Source organism: Eschrichtius robustus, chromosome 10 (genome assembly GCF_028021215.1).
Source record: "Eschrichtius robustus isolate mEscRob2 chromosome 10, mEscRob2.pri, whole genome shotgun sequence".
Lineage (NCBI taxonomy): Eukaryota > Metazoa > Chordata > Mammalia > Artiodactyla > Eschrichtiidae > Eschrichtius > Eschrichtius robustus.
Window position 1 is genome coordinate 424,209 of NC_090833.1, and position 19,618 is coordinate 443,826.

At 53.3% G+C, this 19,618-nt stretch overlaps 2 protein-coding genes and 1 pseudogene across 2 annotated transcripts in view; 1 reads left to right on the forward strand and 2 right to left on the reverse strand.

Annotated features, from left to right (window-relative positions):
- Positions 1–1,267: 1,267 nt before the first annotated feature.
- Positions 1,268–1,939, reverse strand: MRPL41 (mitochondrial ribosomal protein L41). Its single transcript, XM_068552855.1, has one exon. The coding sequence runs from the start codon at positions 1,816–1,818 to the stop codon at positions 1,411–1,413; it is 408 nt and encodes a 135-aa protein (XP_068408956.1). The 5' UTR covers positions 1,819–1,939; the 3' UTR covers positions 1,268–1,410.
- A 1,572-nt stretch (positions 1,940–3,511) lies between these two features.
- PNPLA7 (patatin like phospholipase domain containing 7) overlaps positions 3,512–19,618 on the forward strand; it is a 53,181-nt gene continuing 37,074 nt past the window's right edge. Inside the window, 8 exon segments of the mRNA XM_068552183.1 lie at positions 3,512–3,541; positions 5,638–5,725; positions 6,098–6,177; positions 7,516–7,607; positions 7,787–7,927; positions 9,359–9,518; positions 11,984–12,064; position 13,704. Of these exon segments, the coding sequence (XP_068408284.1) occupies positions 3,512–3,541; positions 5,638–5,725; positions 6,098–6,177; positions 7,516–7,607; positions 7,787–7,927; positions 9,359–9,518; positions 11,984–12,064; position 13,704 (673 nt within the window).
- Positions 9,711–10,588, reverse strand: LOC137769885 (NADH dehydrogenase [ubiquinone] flavoprotein 2, mitochondrial pseudogene; annotated as a pseudogene).

The window sequence follows — 19,618 nt, forward strand, 5'->3', positions numbered from 1 at the left end:
GAAGTGTCCTCAGACCATCTCACTGAGATTCTGGTTGCATGCAGTTTTTCTGTATAGGGCTCAGTGCATCTTATGGAATCTCCAGGTAGGCAGTCAGGAAAGCTGCTGGCCTCTTAAATAAAGCTTATCTGCTGGGGCCCTTCAAAATGGTGATTCGGTGGCAGCAGGGGCCAGGGTGTGAGTGGGGCATGGTTCCCAGCTCCGTCTTGTCAGTTTCCTGCGTTTCTGACTTTCAGTTCTTCATACTTATTTAAGCAACTATTTATGTTAACTAAAAGGAGTGGCTTTTTTTTTTTTTAAGCTACTTTAAAACACCAGAAGTAGTTTTATATGAACATTAAAAAAGCTCATGTCATGGCACCAGAAGTGCTTGTATAGCCTCCTGTGCAGATAAGCAAAAAGAAGCGTATACACGTTCTGAGTTGCTTTAGCATGTCATGAACTTGAAATATGTTGTCATATGCTGAATTAGTGATACTTCCTCACTGTGGCTTCAGTAAACCAAGTAGCTTCCAAACCTGGACACGGTTTAACTCCAGGAACATAACTGGGTTTGTGACTGATCTGACTCCCATAGATCAGTTCCGCCTTGCCTCTCTGGAAGGAGCAGATGTTGAAGTATAGGCCACTGTGGAATCTGTCGCTCCTCAGCATCCACTAATAAATACAATAGATAGGTGTTGTGCGTCAGAAAACACAAACCTCTATCCTTTGCTTTCTTATTGTCTGATGGTACAACACTGTGTGCCAGTACAGGTCAGAATGTGTTAATGTTGAACCTTCCTCCAGAGTTTACTTTGGGATATTTCACTTAAGGGTCAGTTAAATATGAAACAGAATTAGAATCTGAGGGATTATGCACTGAAACAGGAAAACACAAGGAGGAAGGAGACTATAGATTACTAGGGAAATACGAGTTTGGCATCAACTTCCTGTGTGGTCTTATCTTTAGGTTTACCCCAAGGGGGGCTGTCTCACCTGACTCCCCAAAATAAGCTGCTTTGGAACCCATAAATATTCTCATTGGTGGTTCCTTGGGGTGAATTGTGGGGGATGAATTAACCAGTGCTGTCATGTGGCTGGATCTGCCTTGTGAATTCTCTTTCTCCTGCAAGCTAAGCCACATGTTCTTGCCTACTTCCCAGAACCTGTTGGTTGGGGTTCTGGTTTGGCTGGAACCTGAGAACTTCGCCTCGGTCACTACGCCCTAGCCTGTTACATAGCACACTTTCCTTTTCAAAATGACCAGTTGCCCCGAACAACACTGTAGGGTAGCCAAGGTCTTTAATAGAAGCGAAACGAGGGCAACGCCTCCCCACCCGCCACCCGGGAACTAGGCTCGGCGAGGATAGGTGGAAGTCCTCAGTCGCAGGCACACCTGGCCGCCGCCGCCGCCGCCGCCGACTGCTCCTAGCGCGGGAAGTTCTTGGGGTACAGCTGGAAGAGCTTGCCTTCCTGCGTGGGCTCAAAGCCGTACTTGTCCAGGCGCTCAGGGTCGAAAGTCCCGGCCTTGAAGTCCTTCTCGATAGCAGGTGCCGCTGTCTCCAGAAAGAGCTGCTTGGCCGTCAGGGGAGCTTCTGTGCCCTCCGGGGCGCGGTAGTTCACGTACGGCTTGAGCCTGAAGCCGGCCAGATCGGGGACCACCAGCTCCGGGACCATTTCCTTGACCTGCACGAACCTGCCGTCGCGGCCGTGGAAGCCGATGCCCTTGGCGCCGCGGCTCTTGTAGAAGGTGCGCGGGCCCCGCTTGCTGGTCCACTTGCTCATTCGGTCGGCGCCCCGCACCAGGGCGCGAGCCGCCCCGCTCAGGAGGCCCATGCCGGGGCCCGAACGACGCGAACGCTCTCCGACTCCCGGGCACAGCCACGCGGCCCCCGGCACCGCAGTGCTCCGCTTCCGGCGCCCACGGCAGCTTCCGACACCGCCTGGCCCCCGCGCCAGAGCAAGAGCAGCTCCGATTGGCTGCGGCGCGTCCAATGTGCAGCCTTGGCCCTGCGGGGCGGCGGGACCTGTGGGGGCCTGGCCAATGCTCGGGGAGATCCCGCGTCCGGGCGGGGCGTCGGGAGCGCGGCCGTGTGGGGCGGAGCTTCGAGGCGAAGTGCCGGTCGCCGTGAGTGCGGACGTTAGGGGCGGGGCTTCGGGAGGAGTGACGGGAGTGCCGAGTGTCGGGGGCGGGGCGTCAGGGTGGAGTGACGGGAGCGCGGGCGTCGGGAGCGCGCGGTCCCGGTGAGTCGCCGCCGAGCGCCCCGAAGTGGTAGGCCTGGGGGTCCGGTTCTGTGAGCAGAGGTAGCCATCCCCTCCCCCAGCCATCGCCGGGACGTACACTGCCCCACAGGGCTGTCGCCGGCGACGCACCTCAACCCAACTGCCCCCAACCCCTACGGCCCCCAACCCGACGCCTCCCAACCCCACTGCCCCCAACCCCGACTGACCTCAACCCCGACTGCCCCCGACCCCGATGCCCCTCAACCCGACTCCCCTGCAGCTGGACGCCCCCCAACCTGACTGCCCTCAACCCGACGGCCCCATAATCACTGCTCTCCAGCCCTGCACCCTAACCTCCACGCCCCCCTAACCACCATCTTCCTAACCTCGATGCCCCCAACCGCGCCGCCCCCGGCCCCCCAGTTCCCCTGCGCTCTGTCTCCTTCCCTCCCGCCCCCTGCGCTGTGTAGCATGTGCAGCAGCTGAAGGCGGTTCGGTTGTGTGGCAGGTGCCGGGGGCTTGAGCTCTGTCGCCTGAAAGCCTGGGGGGCGTGGGGAGACCGCCCTGGTCAGGGCTGCGCCGCAGAGCTGGGGTCACGGCGCTGCTGGTCCTTGAGGAGACATCTGAGAAGAAAGGGTTTCCCACGGGGCCAGCAGGGACCTTTGACCAGTGAGCAGATGCAGGTGACCCTGCGCCTGCCTCTCCCGGTGGGATTTCGGAAGAGACAACCCTCTCTTACTGTTGCCCTTCTAAGGGACCTGGGAGCCACAGGGTGAAGGCCCTAGACGGGGCTCCTCCCTGCGGCACAGAGGCCAGGTGCGCAGGGCTGGTCCTCAAGTTCACCACACCCCAGACCAGCACAGCCACCTCCAGGGCTCAGCCACACTGCGGGGGAAATCCTGTGCACAGGCCACTAGGGAGGGTCTGGCTCACAGCCTGCAGTGGCCACACACCCCTCCCCAGGGTGCTGGAAATCCCTGCTGCACTAGGCCTTTGCCCAGCTGCCCACACTTGCCCTCGACTGGCTGGGAGAGGAGCCCGGGACTTGGCTGCAGTTCTAGGTTCCTGGGCAGCCACACGAGGGCTGTTTACAGAGAGGGAAGGGGCTCCGATTGCTTGTGAAAAGAGCTTCTCGCCATGGAGAACACAGTTTTTCATCAGGGTTTTCCTGTCAATAGAAACGTAATTTAACGTGTACAGGAACCTGGGGAAGGGCTGGGAGGCGCTGCGTTGCACGTGAGCTTGAGGTGGTGGAACGTGTGCCCTCCTTGGAACCAGTCCCTCTTCTTTTGTTTCACTTGTAGCCATGGAGTAAGAGGAGGACGCCGGCCCAGAGGTACAGAACCTGAGGATTCCAGTGAGGAATCAGAGCCTTAAAATTCCCAGTTATGGCCACTTCTGGGCAAGGAGAAAGGGTCCTTTTAACATCTGCCCCGCGGCAACTCCTTGAAGCCTGCTGCATGTGGGGGTGGTGTGTGGGGCCTGTTTTCCCCTTGTCAGGGCTGAGGCCCTCCCTCCTCTTCCCCAAGGTCACTCTTCTGAGTTCCTGCTTCCCCTTAGGAAGTCTGCTTGCTTTGACTTAGGGCCTTCTACCCGTGGAACATATATAGCCACATTACAAGGGCCTTTATCTCTAAACCAGGAATTTAGATGCATTAAAACAACAGTGAAAAGCTGGGAAGTCTGAGATGCCTAACCACCAGAGACTGTACAATAGGCCTGGGGCATCCCCGTGACCCTTGCCGTGCGCAGCCCTGGCTGCCCCCCGGGGTGGCTGAGCTCGGAGGGACACGCCTAGGAGGAGGGTGCTCGTCCTCCTGGTGGACGTGGGCCGAGCACGCGGTCTGGGCCAGCAGGGCCCGGACGCCTCACTGTGAAGCGGAAGCTCCCACTGCTTCCATCCGCCTCCTGAGCTGAGTTCAAAGGGTTGAGTTTTCTGAATCACTTCCTTATCCTGTCTTGATGCAACATTCTGCTTTTGAAATGCTTTTCTGAGTGCATTGATTTCCTTGGGTTTTCTGGCATCGAAGCTGTGTGTGATCCTGGCTCTGAAGGACCAGGCAAGCTGCTTTGGTCCTTGGCACTTGTGTAGAAACTTGAAAGGATTAACAAGTCCCCCCACCACTCCCCCAAACCCATCCTGTTCCTGGCTGCTTGGAAGGAGGTATGTGGGTACCGGGAGGAATGGAGTGTAGCTACTTGTTTGGCTGGTTTCTTCAGCTTTGGGGGGAATCTGCCAGCATCCTGTGTATGGGCGGCCCCAGCTGTCTGCCCACTCACCATTCCACACTCACTGTTCTCTCTTTTTTCTAATAAATTTATTTATTTATTTTTGGCTGCATTGGGTCTTCATTGCTGTGCCCGGGCTTTCTCTAGTTGCAGCGAGCGGGGGCTACTCTTCGCTGCGATGCGCGGGATTCTCATTGCGGTGGCTTCTCTTGTTGTGGAGCACGGGCTCTAGGCGCGCGGGCTTCAGTAGTTGTGGTGCACGGGCTTAGTAGTTGTGGCTCGCGGGCTTTAGAGTGCAGGCTCAGTAGGTGTGGTGCACGGGCTTAGTTGCTCCGCAGCACGTAGGATCTTCCCGGACCAGGTCTCAAACCCGTGTCCCCTGCACTGGCAGGCGGAGTCTTAACCACTGTACCACCAGGGAAGTCCCTCACTGTTCTCTCTTACCTTCCTTTCTCTCTCCCTGGGGTCTGGGCTTCTGCAGCCCCTTGTTAACTCCCTCCCTGGGAGCCCTTCTCTGCTGTGAGCTGGTATTTAATGTTCTCAAAATCCAGTTGGCTCCTTAGGGTTTCCCAGCACTGCTGCCGTGTGGGCTTCTGTCTGCCCCGAGGCCAGCAGCACGTGGTTCTGTTGGTGATGAGAGGGCACTGCGAGGTGGCCTTTGTACCCACTGTGGCCAGCCGGGCTTGCATCCTGAGGAGCAGGAAAGCTGAGGATTTCGGATTCAGATGCGTTAACGATGCCTGGAGCATTTGTTGTCAACGCAGCACAGCTGCTGGCCCTGCCCAGCCATGCTGTGGGTGGCCCCGCTCCAGAGCAGGTGGGCTCCGGGGACCTCAGCATCCTGGAAGGTCGCTTCTTTCTGGAGGTCTCCAGGGCTGCCGACTTGTCGCTGACCCACAGCTCCGTTGTCACTCCTGGGGAGCCAGGGCCGTGCCCATCCTGGCCCTTCCTGACTGCAGCCTCCTCCCCTAGGCGGGCTTCTGCCTGGCCACCCTTCGGCCCTGGGGTCTGCCGCTGACAGAGCAGCGTTCTCAGTCCACCTCGGTAACCACCTTCCTGCCCCCGGCTAACGGGCAGGCCCCGGAATCAGTGGCCTGTTGCCCCCTTGGCTGCCCGGGGTCCGTTGTGTCCACCCTGTGTTTGGGCTTGGGAGGCGCCTCATGGCGCCTTGCTGACGGGTGCGCTCTCTGTGACCTCGCCCAGCTGATGGGTGTTGCAGCTGGAATCCTCCTGGCCCTGGCCCTCGTTGGCGCGACCATCTTCTTTGTGTCTAGAAGGGTTAACCGATTCCGTGAGTATCTTGCTTCAGACTTTGGCCCTAGGGGGACGGGGAGGAGGGCTTGAAAGGGTCGGGGAGGCGCGGGTGTTTTGAGCTCCTGGGAGCAGCTCTCAAGCCCGCGGTGGCTTTTGTTGGAAACTGCTGGCCTGTCCGTGAGGCTGAGCTCGTCGGATCCATGGAATTCGAGTCTGTTCTGACCTTCCTTGGCTCACGTTTCCAAGACGAGTGAAGTCCCGCTTCCTCTGCAAGGGTCTGTCGCAGCCCTGGGACGAGGTGCTGTGTGACTGGGGGCGGGGCGGGGGCAGGACGAGCTCAGTGTGTACGCGGGGCTGCCTCCTCGCGGGTCCCAGCCGTGCTCAGGCAGCCCCTTGGCTCCCCTTGCAGGACAAGTGCAGCCCACTCCTCAGTACAGGTTCCGGAAGAGAGACAAAGTGATGTTCTCCGGCAGGAAGATCACGAGGAAGGTGACTCGCGCTGCAGGCCCAGGCCTCCTGCCCCTCAGAGGTGTGGGCACCAGCCGGCCTGCGCCTGGGCGCTGCGCAGGGGCTCTGGGGCTCGGGGAAGGTCTGGGGAGGGCACGGCTGGGCGGAGGCATTTGGGGAGGAGGCCCCGTCACCGCGTGAGGTGGACGTGACCTGGAAAGGAGGACAGAAGCCCCTCCCTGGAGCGTCCCTGGAGTGTGGGGGGCAGAGGGTCCTGGCTCCGGTGCTGAGATTGGTGGTCCGCCCAGGATTTGGGGCCAGGCCCCGCGAGGGGGAAACTGCAAGGCCTCACTTGCCGGTGTCAAGACCCCCCTGGGGAGCGGCATCCGCGCCCAGCCCCGCCCCCTGCTCCCCGCGAGGGCAGGAGGCCTCGGCACACTGCCGGAGGCTGTGCTTCAGAGGCACACTTGAAGCCTTTGCTGATGTTTAAAAATATCTTCTCTTTGTTACTTTTCTCGAGTTACACAATTGATTCGTGTCTTCGTGGAAACACTTGAACTGCCGCTCGGGGGTCACGTGGGCGCCCTCACGTGGCTCTTCCTCCTCAGTGTCAGGCGCTGTGAGAGGGCGGGTCGGCTGGGGCCGCTCTGGCGGGCGGGCTGGCGCGCAGGGCCACGTGGAGTGGCTCCCGGCAGGTCTCAGAGACACCCATGCGTGTGTGGTTGGGTGCGGGGCTGTCCGCTGGTGGTCCTGCTGAGGACCGGGCAGCGGCAAGCTGGCCCTGGGCTACGGACAGGAACGTGGTCCGGTGAGGCCAGGACACCTGGGAGGGAAGGAGGAGTTGTGCTGACCGCCCACCGACAGCCACAGCTGACACCGTGGGGCAGATGCAGCTCGGGAGCTGAGGGGCAGCAGGGGGCAGTGGCTGCCCGAGGAGGCTGGCCGCTGCCCGGCTAGGAGCCGGGCCCTCTGCACTCCTCGGCACCGCTGTTTGGGGCAGCCCAGTGGGCCTCGACTGTGGGGGAGGCTGAAGAGCCTCCAGACCGGGAGGACTGGGCAGGCACTCGGGTTGTCGTGTGTGCCAGCACGACAGGCGTGGGGTGGAGAGCGTCAGCCTTCTAGGCAGGGGGGACGCAGGGCTGAGGACTCAGAGCTCTCAGAGCATGGGCTGTCTGGGGACGTGGCCGTGCGGTATCGCTGTCATCAGCACCAAGGATGGTTCCCTGTGTCCTGGGCAGGTGAGCAGGGTGGGGCCGGACCGGGAGGCTGGTGTCAGGCTTCAGGCAGGCCAGGTCCTGAGGGCTGGGACCGACCCTGAGGCTGAGAGCTGGATCCACCGGCTGCAGGGTCCAGACGTGGCCTCCCCCTTTCACTCTGCAGGTGGCCACGCTCCCCCACGCGCTTGTGGGGAACACAGCTGCCCCCCGGCAGCGGGTGAGGAAGAGGACCGAGGTGCTGTCTTTGGCCAAGAGGTACTGGGGGTGCCCTTCAGACTAGCCACGTCTCAGCTGCCCTCCCCCGCGGGCGCTGCGGAGCCTGCGGACCTCGCGCCGCCCGTGGCTTCCCTGCCGTGGGGTTCAGAGCGCAAACACCATCTGCTTTTGAGCCCCTTTGGGCTTCTGCTCCAGGTGCATGTCTCTCTGCTTTGTAGGATCCTGCGTTTCAAGAAGGAATACCCGACCCTGCAGCCAAAGGAGCCCCCGCCCTCCCTGCTGGAGGCCGACCTCACGGAGTTCGATGTGAAGAATTCTCACCTGCCGTCGGAAGTTTTGTACATGCTGAAAAATGTTCGGTAAGAGAGAAGTGGACACGGGAGGCCCGCCATGTGCCCTGGGGACTGGCTGTCGCCTGGCCTTCGAGGTGTCCTTTCCCTGTGGCCACCGTTGGTTGTGTCGACAAAAATAATGAATAAACAATCTATAATAGGAATAAAAAGAGTTTTATTTGAGCCAAACTGAGGACTATAGCCTGGAAGACAACCTCTCAGATAACTCTGAGGAACTTCCCCAGAGAAGCATAGTTTTTAGCAGTTTTATGTCTTGTCAGAACAAAGAACATTAAGCTAGTCAGGGATACATTCCTTCAAGGTTCCAAAAAAAACAGATCAGCAGGTACATGGTGAGTCAGTATGGCCTCGGCACCTGGGAAGGGAGTCTTATCATTGAAGGAGAACCAGCATTGGCATCCTAGAAAGGGAGGCACTTAATCTTTATTTTCACTTGGACGTTTTGTTGTTCTTGTTGTTGTTTAATATTTATTTATTTAATTTATTTATTTTTGGCTGCATTGGGTCTTCGTTGCTGTGCGCGGGCTTTCTCTAGCTGCGGCGAGCGGGGGCTACTCTTCATTGCGGTGCGCGGGCTTCTCATTGCAGTGGCTTCTCTTGTTGCGGAGCACAGGCTCTAGGCGCACGGGCTTCAGTAGTTGTGGCACACAGGCTCAGTAGTTGTGGCTCGCGGGCTCTAGAGCGCAGGCTCAGTAGTTGTGGCGCACGGGCTTCGTTGCTCCGCGGCATGTGGGATTTTCCCGGACCAGGGCTCTAACCCGTGTCCCCTGCATTGGCAGGCGGATTCTTAACCACTGTGCCACAAGGGAAGTCCCAACATGGACGTTCTTTACTTCTGGTCAATGTGCCCTTTAATAATTAAGCAGACGTACAATGTGTGTTTGATCAGCCACAACAGGCTATTCTATCTAGTGAGCATGAAGTGGGAGTTAACTCATGTGTAAGCCAGAGTGACCTCCCCAGACCCCAACACGTGAACATTGCTTTCATCAGTTGGGAAGGCTTCTTGCCATCGCTGCCCTCCCAGTGGCGAGTGGAACCTCCTCGCCGGTTCTTTCGTGTGTCTGTCTGCTTATCAGAGTGTTCACCTTCAGGGCAACGTGGAGCGAGTATGGGAAGCGCGTGGCTGGATGGAAAATTGAAAGTCTGGTTCCGCATTTCTCCCTGGAAGCCCCGACTCCTCTTTCAAGCGCTTCACTACCTGCCCTTGTTTATGCATCTGGTTCAAATTCATGGTCACGGCCTGAGAGCTCTCTGAGCTCATGGAACAGTAGCTGATGGGAATTCCTGAAGCTTAAGCCTCTGTCCTGCTGGTGCTTGTGCCATGGGCTCTGCAGCCCTGGAAAGCTCGCTCTGTGGTCTGGCCGGCAGGGACGGTGGCCTGTGTTCCTCCTCCCCTCCTTCCTGTAGGTGTCCCACGTGCACTGTTTCTTGTAGGGTCCTGGGTCACTTTGAGAAGCCACTGTTCCTGGAACTTTGCAAACACATGGTGTTTGTGCAGCTTCTGGAAGGGAAGTATGTCTTCCGGCCAGGGGAGCCAGATACCAGCATCTATGTGGTGCAGGACGGGCGGCTGGAGGTCTGCATCCAGGATTCGGTGAGAGCCCTCGGGTGGGGCAGGGCTGGGGGGGGTCTGTTGTGTTTTCACTTAGAGGTCTGCCCTCTTTAACATTTGTTAAGTTTTCCATTGAAAAGTTAGTACCAGTTTTTATTTTATTATATTTTATTTTATGTAGATAGGAGATTCATATTTTATTTCGCCAGTGGCATATTTACAGTTGAATATAAATTAAAGGCCTGCTTGCACACCAAAGCCAGGTTCTTTAGGTGGTTCAGTCAGAGAGGTAAGACCTCTGGCTGGCTCGCATGAGCAGCGTCCACTCCTTGGCCCAGGTTTTGGGGCTTTGCCAGCCTTGAGTTCATCAATAATTTCTTCAGTATCCTTAGGCGTCACATCCTCATAGTAGTTGTCATTTATTTGAACCATTGGTGCGTTGACACAGGCCCCTAGATATTCCATTTCTATAAGAGTGAAAAGTTTGTCAAGTGTAGTCTCCCTGACATTTATTCCAAGCTTCTTCTGAGTGGCCTCCAGTATGCTGTCAGAGTTTCAAGCATGCAAGGCATAGTAGTGCAAACTTGAATATGATTCTTTCCAACTGGTTTTCGATTATACGTTGTATAAAAAGCTGCTTCTTCATATATTCTCATTGGAGGTACTTGTAACTTTCTGCAACCTTGTTCATAGCAGAGATGGGCAGCCATCCATTCTGCCTTTGGGCTAAATCCAGGACTGGAAGTACAGCTGCTGCTTTATGCCCTTCTGGGTAGTTTTTTTTACAGTTGCCTCTATCCTCTTGTACTTTTCCAGTGTGAAATCAAGTGGAGTATCTGGGTTATTCTCAGGAGTATCTCTGTGCACAGATAAGGCTCCTCCAGCTCCATTTTGCACCACTGTCTTATGCAAATTTCCTTACATGTCTTCCCCACTGAGCGGCGAGGGCACCTGTGTGGGCCAGCACGCCGCGGAGAGGAGCATGGTGAGCCAAACTATGGGCCTTCGGAGTGCAAAATTTAAATGCTTTGTTCTTTGGAGGAAAAGGCACATTGGACCACAGCTGCCCTTGACGCAGGTGTGTCAGCTTCCGCTGCACAGGGGCTGCGCATGGTGGCTCACCTCTGCATTTCCCCAGACGCGTTGCAAGCACTTTTTAAAAATTAATTAATTTATTTATTTATTTTTGGCTCTGTTGGATCTTCGTTGCTGCGCGCAGGCTTTCTCTAGTTGCAGCGAGCAGGGGCTACTCTTCGTTGCAGTGCGCGGGCTTCTCATTGCTGTGGCTTCTCTTGTTGCAGAGCACGGGCTCTAGGTGCGCGGGCTTCAGTAGTTGTGGTGCACGGGCTTAGTAGTTGTGGCTCGCGGGCTTTAGAGTGCAGGCTCAGTGGCTGTGGCTCGCGGGCTTAGTTGCTCCGCGGCATGTGGGATCTTCCCGGACCAGGGCTCGAACCCGTGTCCCCTGCGTTGGCAGGCGGATTCTTAACCACTGCACCACCAGGGAAGCCCACATCACAGGCATTTTGCCATGTCTCTCCCGCTGCCTTGGAACCCCTCAGTGGTTGGGTATTGATCTATGATGATCAGTAGCACCCTTGCCTTATTTTCGGGTTTCAGGCTGTAAATAATTTTAAGTCTAAGAAAATAATTAAGATATTAATTCACCTGGAAGCTAACTCTTTGTTTCCTGCCTCTGTTGACTTATATGCTTAAGTCATAATTGCCAGGGGGCACCTCCTATAGACCAAGACTCCTGAGGGCTTGTCGGTTTATTTGCCTGCTGGTGGGTGACGCAGGCTCCCACCGCAGACACTTAGCGAACCCTGGACCGCATGAGGTCGCCCCCACCCCAGCCACGTGAAGTTCCCGCCTGCCGGGCCCTGGGTGGGCCCTGACCTAGGACAGCTCCTGCATGGTCTTCGGGCTCCTAGACCACAGTGTCGCTGTCTACGGGTGACCCGGTGGGGCAATTAGAAAAGGCGTGGCTTTCGTCCAGTCTCCTCCGGCGGGGCCTGCGCGTCATCCACGTGGCAGGCCTTCACCAAGAGAGCCGGAGCCTTCGGGCCAGACGGAGGGGCTCCTGGGCAGTGGCCAGTGCCAGGTTTGAACACGTTCACAGGGGTTTTCCTGGGTCACACTGAGGTGAAGCTCCTGTACTAAATCACCAGCGTCGCATCGTTTTCTTTTTCTTTTAATCCAGTGGAAAGATATGTCAAAATGCTGTTATTTATACTGGTTCGAATAACTGCATTTGGTTCTCACAGCCCTTTTAGTTAGGCCAGCAAACTCACGTAGGCAAAGCCTCCTGGTGCTGACAAGACACGGGGCAGAAAGGCTGGGCTGGGCCCCTTCTTTCCTCCTAGTCGCCGTCATTTTCCTGTCCTCCTCATTCCCACACGTCGGCTGGGGTGCAGCCCCTGCCCCACATGACCAGTGGTGGTGGAGGTCGTTTGCCCAGCCGGCCTGGCCTCCACAGCGGGTGACTCTGCTCTGCTTCCCAAGCGCAGGATGGCACTGAGGTGGCGGTCAAAGAGGTTCTGGCTGGAGACAGCGTCCACAGTCTCCTCAGCGTCCTGGACGTCACCACTGTGAGTGCCCCGCGCCCCCAGGCCTGCCCAGACTCGCCTGGACAGCAGGTCCCTCAGCACCGAGGCCAGCTCTCCAGTGACAAGGGGCTGGTCTAGGTCCGGGGGACCCCTAGTAGGTCAGGGGTGTGCCCGAGAGCAGCTCTGACCAGGTGTCTAAGGGGAGCTGGGTGTTGGCTTATGGGATTTGGCCGTTTCTTAAATGATCATTCTTTGGACTGAGTAACACATGCGTGGGCTCCAAGCTTCAGGTGCCTAAAACATCGCAAGGTGAGAGTGATTTCTCCCGCCTTCAGGCCCTGAGTCCCCTTCCCAGGAGGGACCCTCTCTGGATCTTTTGTGCTAATGTGTGTCCTTCAGTCGTTCCCCAGCTCTTGCTGTTCATCATTGCAGGGAATGGTCTTGTGTGGACGTTGTTTCCTGTGTTTGAAGGCCAGTCTGTAGGGCAAATCCCTAGGAGACTCACTGGATCCAAGGGACACGCCTCAGACCCCACACAGAGGCTGAACCGCGGGACACGTGTGAGGGCACCTATTTCTTCAGCCTCATCCACTAGTGAGCCATTTTATATCTGATCTTTGCTAGTCCAATCGCTTAAAAACTAGCATCTCATGTTATGACTTTCAAACTTTTTATCATGGAATATTTTAAACATGTTCAAAAGTAGACAGAATAGTAAAATCAATTTATTTCCATCGCCAGTTGCAAAAGGCTCAGCTCAGTGTGCCTCATTTCCTCCTGATTAACTAGAATTTAGTATTTGTTTAATCTTCTTTTTCTTCTGAGCAAAATCTACTTACAACAAAACAAATCTGAAGTGTGTGTAGCTGTTTTGATAAATGCATACACCTCTGTCACTCAGAAGGTGTATTTGATTTTAATCTTATCCTTGGAAGTTATACCTCTTGCTTTTATTTTTGTCTGTGTACTGAGGCAACTTGTACCTCAGTTTCTCCAGACACTGCATGGAGAGGTCTCCAGAACAATTCAGCAGCACCTTGGCAGTGATGTATCTGTGCAGGGCCAGGAGGCTAGGAGCATGTGTGACACTCACCACGGAGGCACCCCTCATGGGTGTCCTCTGAGCGAGCCCTAAGTTCTTGTGCACGACAAGGGGGGGTGGCAGGCTCCAAACGGAGACTTTGGGCGTGTCCAGTGTGCTCATCTTGCCCCTGTCAGACCGCACACGTGTGCTTCGAGCTGTTTGGGGCCTGGGGCGGAGGCGTGCACAGGACTCTGTGGTCTTTGTCTGCCCCCAGGACCTGGTATGTCTTCATCAGACGCTTGGCCGGGCCTGAGAGGGACACCGCCTCCTACTAGCAAGGTTGGCCAGGTGCTATCTGGAGGTGATGGGGGAGGGCATCCAGGCTGGCAGTTGCGGCTGGAGCAGGCTGGCTCTGTGGGGCTCTGGCTGGTGTGCGTCTGAGTCTGTAATTCGTGCTGTGGGCCTGAGAGGCTGGGAGGTCTAGACGGGCTGTCCATCTACACGCAGGTAAATTATTAGGGGCTCCTAAATAAGAACGAGAGAAGGGCAGTGGAGGCCCTTCTCTTATTTCTTGGTCCGCTGCTGACCCTGATCTCGTTGTAACTTTTGGGCTGAGTGCCGTTCGTGGCAGCGTCGCGGGCTGTGTGCTGTGAGCAGGGTCGGGGCTACGCAGCCTGCTGCGGTCACCTTGCGCCGGCGTCAGTGTCAGCAGAGTGCCCCTCCCTGGGGCAGGAGTCCTGCTGCCTTGAGTGGCTGGAGGGAGAATGTGGGGGATGTTTGGGAGAAAATAATTCTATATTGGGTTAAATGATTATTTGGAAGGACATCATTTTTGCCTCACCAAACATTTGTGTTTGTGGTTTAAAATTTTTTTAATTTATTTTTATCAGAATAACCTGAACAAATTCTAAAAACATATTTGATGTTTTGTGAACTGCAGTTGTCTGTTCCATCGCCCCCTCCCCAGAAAGGCCACTTCCAGCTCTTTCAGTCTCCTCTGTGAAACCAGCTGCTCTTGTTTTGTAATTCTTCGTCTTAATTTTGTGTCGACTTCCCACTGTAGAAAATGCCCTGCTTGCCTCACCATCCTATTCCTCTCGTCCCACCTTTGTGGACATTGTCAGCAGCCGAGCTTGTGGAGCCTGGGGGTGAGGTTCCTTTGTTTTTCCTGGAGTTAACAGTTGCCTCATTTTTTGGTTGCTTAGTTTTCTGTGCGTTGTGTGCACTGCTGCCCTGGCCCAGCGCTCCATGAGCTGGGGAGAAACCCCCGGGTCCCCATCCTCCGTCTCCGTCCGACCTTCTGGGCCACACAGTCCAGCCCCCCTGGGGCCCGTTCTTTCTTCCTGGGCAGGGCTCTCGCCTCCTCTCCTGGTCTGCTTGCTTGTTTGGGTGGAGCAAATACTCTATCTGCTTGCTGAGAAGGGTGCAAGGGAGATAGAGGTTTTTTTGTTTTTTTTTAAATTATGGCTGCGTTAGGTCTTCGTTGCTGCACGCGGCTTTCTCTAGTTGTGGCGAGTGGGGGCTACTCTTTGTTGCAGTGCACATGCTTCTCATTGCGGTGGCTTCTCTTGTTGTGGAGCACGGGCTCTAGGCGCGCGGACTTCAGTAGTTGTGGCGCACGGGCTTCAGCAGTTGTGGCGCACGGGCTCTAGAGCGCAGGCTCAGTAGTTGTGGCACACGGACTTAGTTGCTCCGTGGCATGCGGGGTCTTCCCGGACCAGGGCTCGAACCCGTGTCCCCTGCATTGGCAGGCAGATTCTCAACCACTGCGCCACCAGGGAAGCCCAAGGGAGATAGAGTTTTGAAACCTTATAGGTCTAGAATTGTCTTTGTTTTGCACTCCCTTTATCTTTCTATTTTACTTCTTAGGAGGTTTCTTCAACTTTATTTTCCAAATCTTCCATTGAATTTTTAATTTCTGTCATTTTTTTTTAATTGAAGTCTAGTTGATTTACGATGTTGTGTTTGTTTCAGGTGTACAGCAAAGTGTACAGCAAAGAATATATATATATATATATTCTTTTTCAGATTCTTTTCCATTATGGTTTATTACAGGATATTGAATGTAGTTCCCTGTGCTATACAGTAGGTCCTTGTTGGTTATCTATTTTAAATATAGTAGTGTGTATTTGTTAATCCCAAACTCCTAATTTATCCCTCCCCCCCTTTCCCCTTTGGTACATTAGTTTGTTCTCTATGTCTGTGAGTCTATTTCTGTTTTGTAAATAAGTTCATTTGTATCCTCTTTTTAGATTCCACGTATAAGTGATATCATATAATATTTGTCTTTCTCTGTCTGACTTAGTTCATTTAGTATGATAATCTTTAGGTCCCTCCATGTTGCTGCAAATGGCAAAATTTCATTCTTTTTTATGGCTGAATAGTATCCCACCGTATATATATATACCACATCTTCTTTATCCATTCCTCTGTTGATGGACACTTAGGTTGCTTCCACGTCTTGGCTGTTGTGAATAGTGCTGCTATGCACATTGGGGTGCATGTGTCTTTTCCAGTTAGAGTTTTCTGCAGATCTATGCCCAGGAGTGGAATTGATGGATCCTCTGGTGGGTCTATTTTTAGTTTTTTAAGGAACCTCCATACTGTTCTCCATAGTGGCTGCACATTTACATTCCCACCAACGGTGTAGGAGGGTTCCCTTTTCTCCTGTCATCATGTTTTTTATTTCAAGAGCTTTTTTTCCTCTCTGAATATTTTTTTTGTGGATGAAGTAAGATGAGATTTTTTTTTGCCCCCTGTATCACCTCGTCTCTGTTTATTTGCTTCTGTCCTTAAGATCTGGGCCTATCCTGTTCCCAACAGTCCAGTTATGTGAGAGGGAAATCCACATCTGACCTGGCTACACAGCCAGTGCAGATGAGCCGTGTAGACGTGTAGTGCTTGTTTATCTTGTAACTGGAAGTTTGTACCTTTTGAGCACCTTCCTCCAATTCCACCCCCTCATTGTTTTAATTTTTACAAATTTGTTATGAAATATTTCAGATGTACCAAAAAGCACAATGCAGGAAGCAGACACGTCGGCTGTCGGCCAGGTGAGACAGTGATGGCCCTGTAACTCAGGTTAGCTGTAAGCTGTCAGTACCATTCAGCTCCCCCCTACCCTTTCCTCAGAGGCAGCTGCTCTTCTGAGTTTTCTCTGGCGTTCTGCAAAGCGTGGTGTGATTGTTCACGACGGGCTCCTCAGTGGCGCCATGCTCCACACGGTTCTGCAGCCCCCTTGCTTCGCGGGGATTGTTGCCACACGTCCCTCCACGTGGGCGTGTTGTTCTAGTTCAGTTGTCTGCTCAGTACCCGTTGATCTACCCGTTGTTGACTGACATTCAGGTGGCTATGATTGTTTCCTATAGTGGCTGGTACTGCAGAGAACACCTGTAGGTACTTGCAGGTGGGTACCAGGCCTGTGCACACCCCAGCAGCAGCCTCTCCTGTGCTTTTCAAGTTTCTTGGAGAGGTTGAGGGCATTGTTTTTCTAAGTAAACAAGTCCATTTGAGCTGTTTATAGCATCAGATGTTAAATTGTCATTTTCTCTTTCCACCCTCTCCCCAAACACACAGACACATGTTCACAGACACAGGCACACAGACGCTTTTCTCCCTGATTCTGGAACAGATGAGAATTGCTGTCTGATGGGGTTTGTGGCGATGTCCCTCCCGTGCTTCTCCCGGGGTCTCCTGGCAGCTTGGCTTGCTGGCGAGTGGAGGACATGCTGCCGGTACGGGTCTTGTAGAGATGGCCTGGAAACGGGGTGAGCTCGTGCCCGAGATAGACCCTCACCCCGTGAGCCCGCTGAAGAGGGCGCCCGCTCCCCACAGAGCAGCCCAGTGGTGCATAAATACTGAGGGGCCGGGCTGGACTCGCCGGCCTCACAGGGAATCTGGAGCTGGCCTCCGGTTTCTGTGTTGGACGCCTGGCAGGTGGCCGCTCCGTGCTGCTCTGGGCTCCTGTTTCTTGTGTGTGGTTGTGGGTCTCTTGCGGGACAACCTCTCTCCGTCTCTTTTTCTTTTTTTTATTGTTTTGAACTCAGAAGTTCGGTTTTTGTGTGGTTTTTTTTCTTTTAATTGAAGTATAGTTGATTTACAATGTTGTGTTAGTTTCAGGTGTGCAGCAAAGTGATTCAGTTATACTTATATGTATACATCTCTTTTCTTTTTCACATTCTTTTCCCGTATAGCTTATTACAAAATGTTGAGTAGTGTTCCCTGTGCTATACAGTAGGATGTTGTTTTTATCTGTTTTATACATAGGAGTGTGTACATGTTAATCTCAAACTCCTACTTTATTGCTCCCCCGTTTCCCCTTTGGTAACCATAAGTTTGTTGTCTATGTCTGTTTGTTTTCTGTGAATCTATTTCTGTTTTGTAAATAAGTTCATTTGTATCATTTTTTAAACGGTGCCACATATAAGTGATATCATATGATATTTGTCATTCTCTGACTTAACTTCATTTAGTATGATAATTTCTAGGTCCATCCATGTTGCTGCAAATGGCATAATTTCATTCTTTTTTATGGCTGAGTAGTATACCATTGTATAAATATACCACATGTTCTTTGTCCGTTCATCGTTGATGGACATTTAGGTTTATTCCATGTCTTGGCTATTGTGAATAGTGCTGCTATGCACATTGGGGTGTATGTATCTTTTTGAATTGTGATTTTCTCCATATATACGGGGACAGCCTTCTCTTTATAAAGGATTTGAAGTAAGCAGAAAGGACTCCAAGGCAGAAGTAATGTCACTGAGTCCCAGAGCTCACTGAGGACACCTTGAGCCAGATGCCCAGCGTTCCCGACACGCAGGGCTCTTCAGAGGAAGGGGGATTTGCCAGGTTTATTTCAGAGGACAGTCAGGCCAGGAGCCTGGCCGTCCACTAGGTTTCACCTTGTTTGAGGTCTCGTTTTCAGGGCCTCACATACGAAGTTAAAGCAGGGTTCTCTCTAACAGCAGCAACAGTGAGCCTCACCACACAGGTGAGCTGCTGTCTACGGCAATTCATTAGGCTTCTTCATTCTGGCTTTAAAAGAAGAAGGAAAGTGAGATTTTATTTTTAATAAAAATGAAATAGAATTCCAGTTCTGCTGTGGCAGGGTGATGCCACCACAACCTCTCTCGCCTGCTGATTACAACAAAAACTCCAGCAAAACGCAAGAAGCAATTACCCAGGAATCTGAAAATAAAAGTGGGTAGACTGTGGGTGGGAATTGAAACAGGAAAAGCAGCCCAGGAATGGTGAGTTCCCTGGGTTCCTCTGCTGTCTCACTGCTTTGCCTCGGGGCAAAGCAGTCACGGACTTTCTCAGTGTGGGAGAGAGTGTGGGTGGATCCTGCAGGTGTCAGCGCAGACAGAGAGCAGCACAGCACAGACCGTGAGAAAGAACAGGACTAAGATTCAGCCTCAGCCCAGGTCTCAGCCTAACCCCCGAGGGACACCTGTGCCAGCAGGAGCCAAGCATGCGAGGCATTGCCCCCAAATCAGAGACACTGGCACCCAGCCCCACGGAGGGTGGGTCGGGGGGAGTAAGACAGAACTTGTGGTCTGAACCCAGCCAGCTTGATAACCTGCTAAAAAAGTCAACATTCCCCAGAAAATTGGAGCCTAAACCTAGCCACATCAATAATAACATTGAATGTACCAATTAAATGGTGATCAGATTGGATGGAAATACCAGCATCTAGCTATACGCTGACTTCACGAAACCCACTTTAAATATAAAGACTTAGGTAGATGAAAAATAAAAAGAACGTGAAAAGCTATACCATGAAAACTCACAAGAAAACTGAAGGGCTACATTAACGTAGACAAAGTAGACTTGCGACCACAGAGTGTTTCCAGGGGTGAGGAACAGCACTAGTCACGAAGATAACAACAATCCCAAATGTGTATCCTCCTAATGGCGGAATTTCAAAAGCGGGACAGAAACTTACAGAGGTGAAAGGAGGAACGGATCCATACTTACAGTTGGTGACTTCACTTCTCTCTCAGTAATCGACAGAACAAGTAGACAGAAAGTCTGCAAAGATGTAGAAAAATCTCAACAACACCATCAACCACCTTGATTAATTAATTAAGTGAACATCTATTGAACACTGGTCCCAACAACAGCAAAACACATTCTTTTCACATGAACATGGGACACTCACAAGACATACTATATTCTGGGCCATAAAACAAATGGTAATAAATTTCAAGGACTTGAAATCATACAGTGGAGATCATCTTGTAATGTATGGAAATATCAGATCACTGTGTTGTGCACCAGGATCTCACATCCTGTTGTAGGTCAGTTATACTTCAAAAACAAACAAACAAATTCATAGAAAAAAAGATCAGATTTTTGATCAGAGGCAGGGGTGGGGAGGGGGCACGTCCTGCCGGGAAAGGCTGGATTCCTCCCAGCTCCAGGGCTCCCTGGGGGCTGCGAGGGATGGCCAGTTTGCACGATGGTTCTAAACCAGGAGCCAGACCTGCAGGTATCCAGCTGAATACACCGAAAAGACAGCGGGTTGTCCAGTGATATTGCTCTAACCAATGCGCTTGCTCTTTAGTTTT

Excerpts from the sequence above, each read along its gene's own strand:
- MRPL41 (XM_068552855.1), bottom strand. The coding sequence starts at position 1,818 with ATGGGCCTCCTGAGCGGGGCGGCTCGCGCCCTGGTGCGGGGCGCCGAC.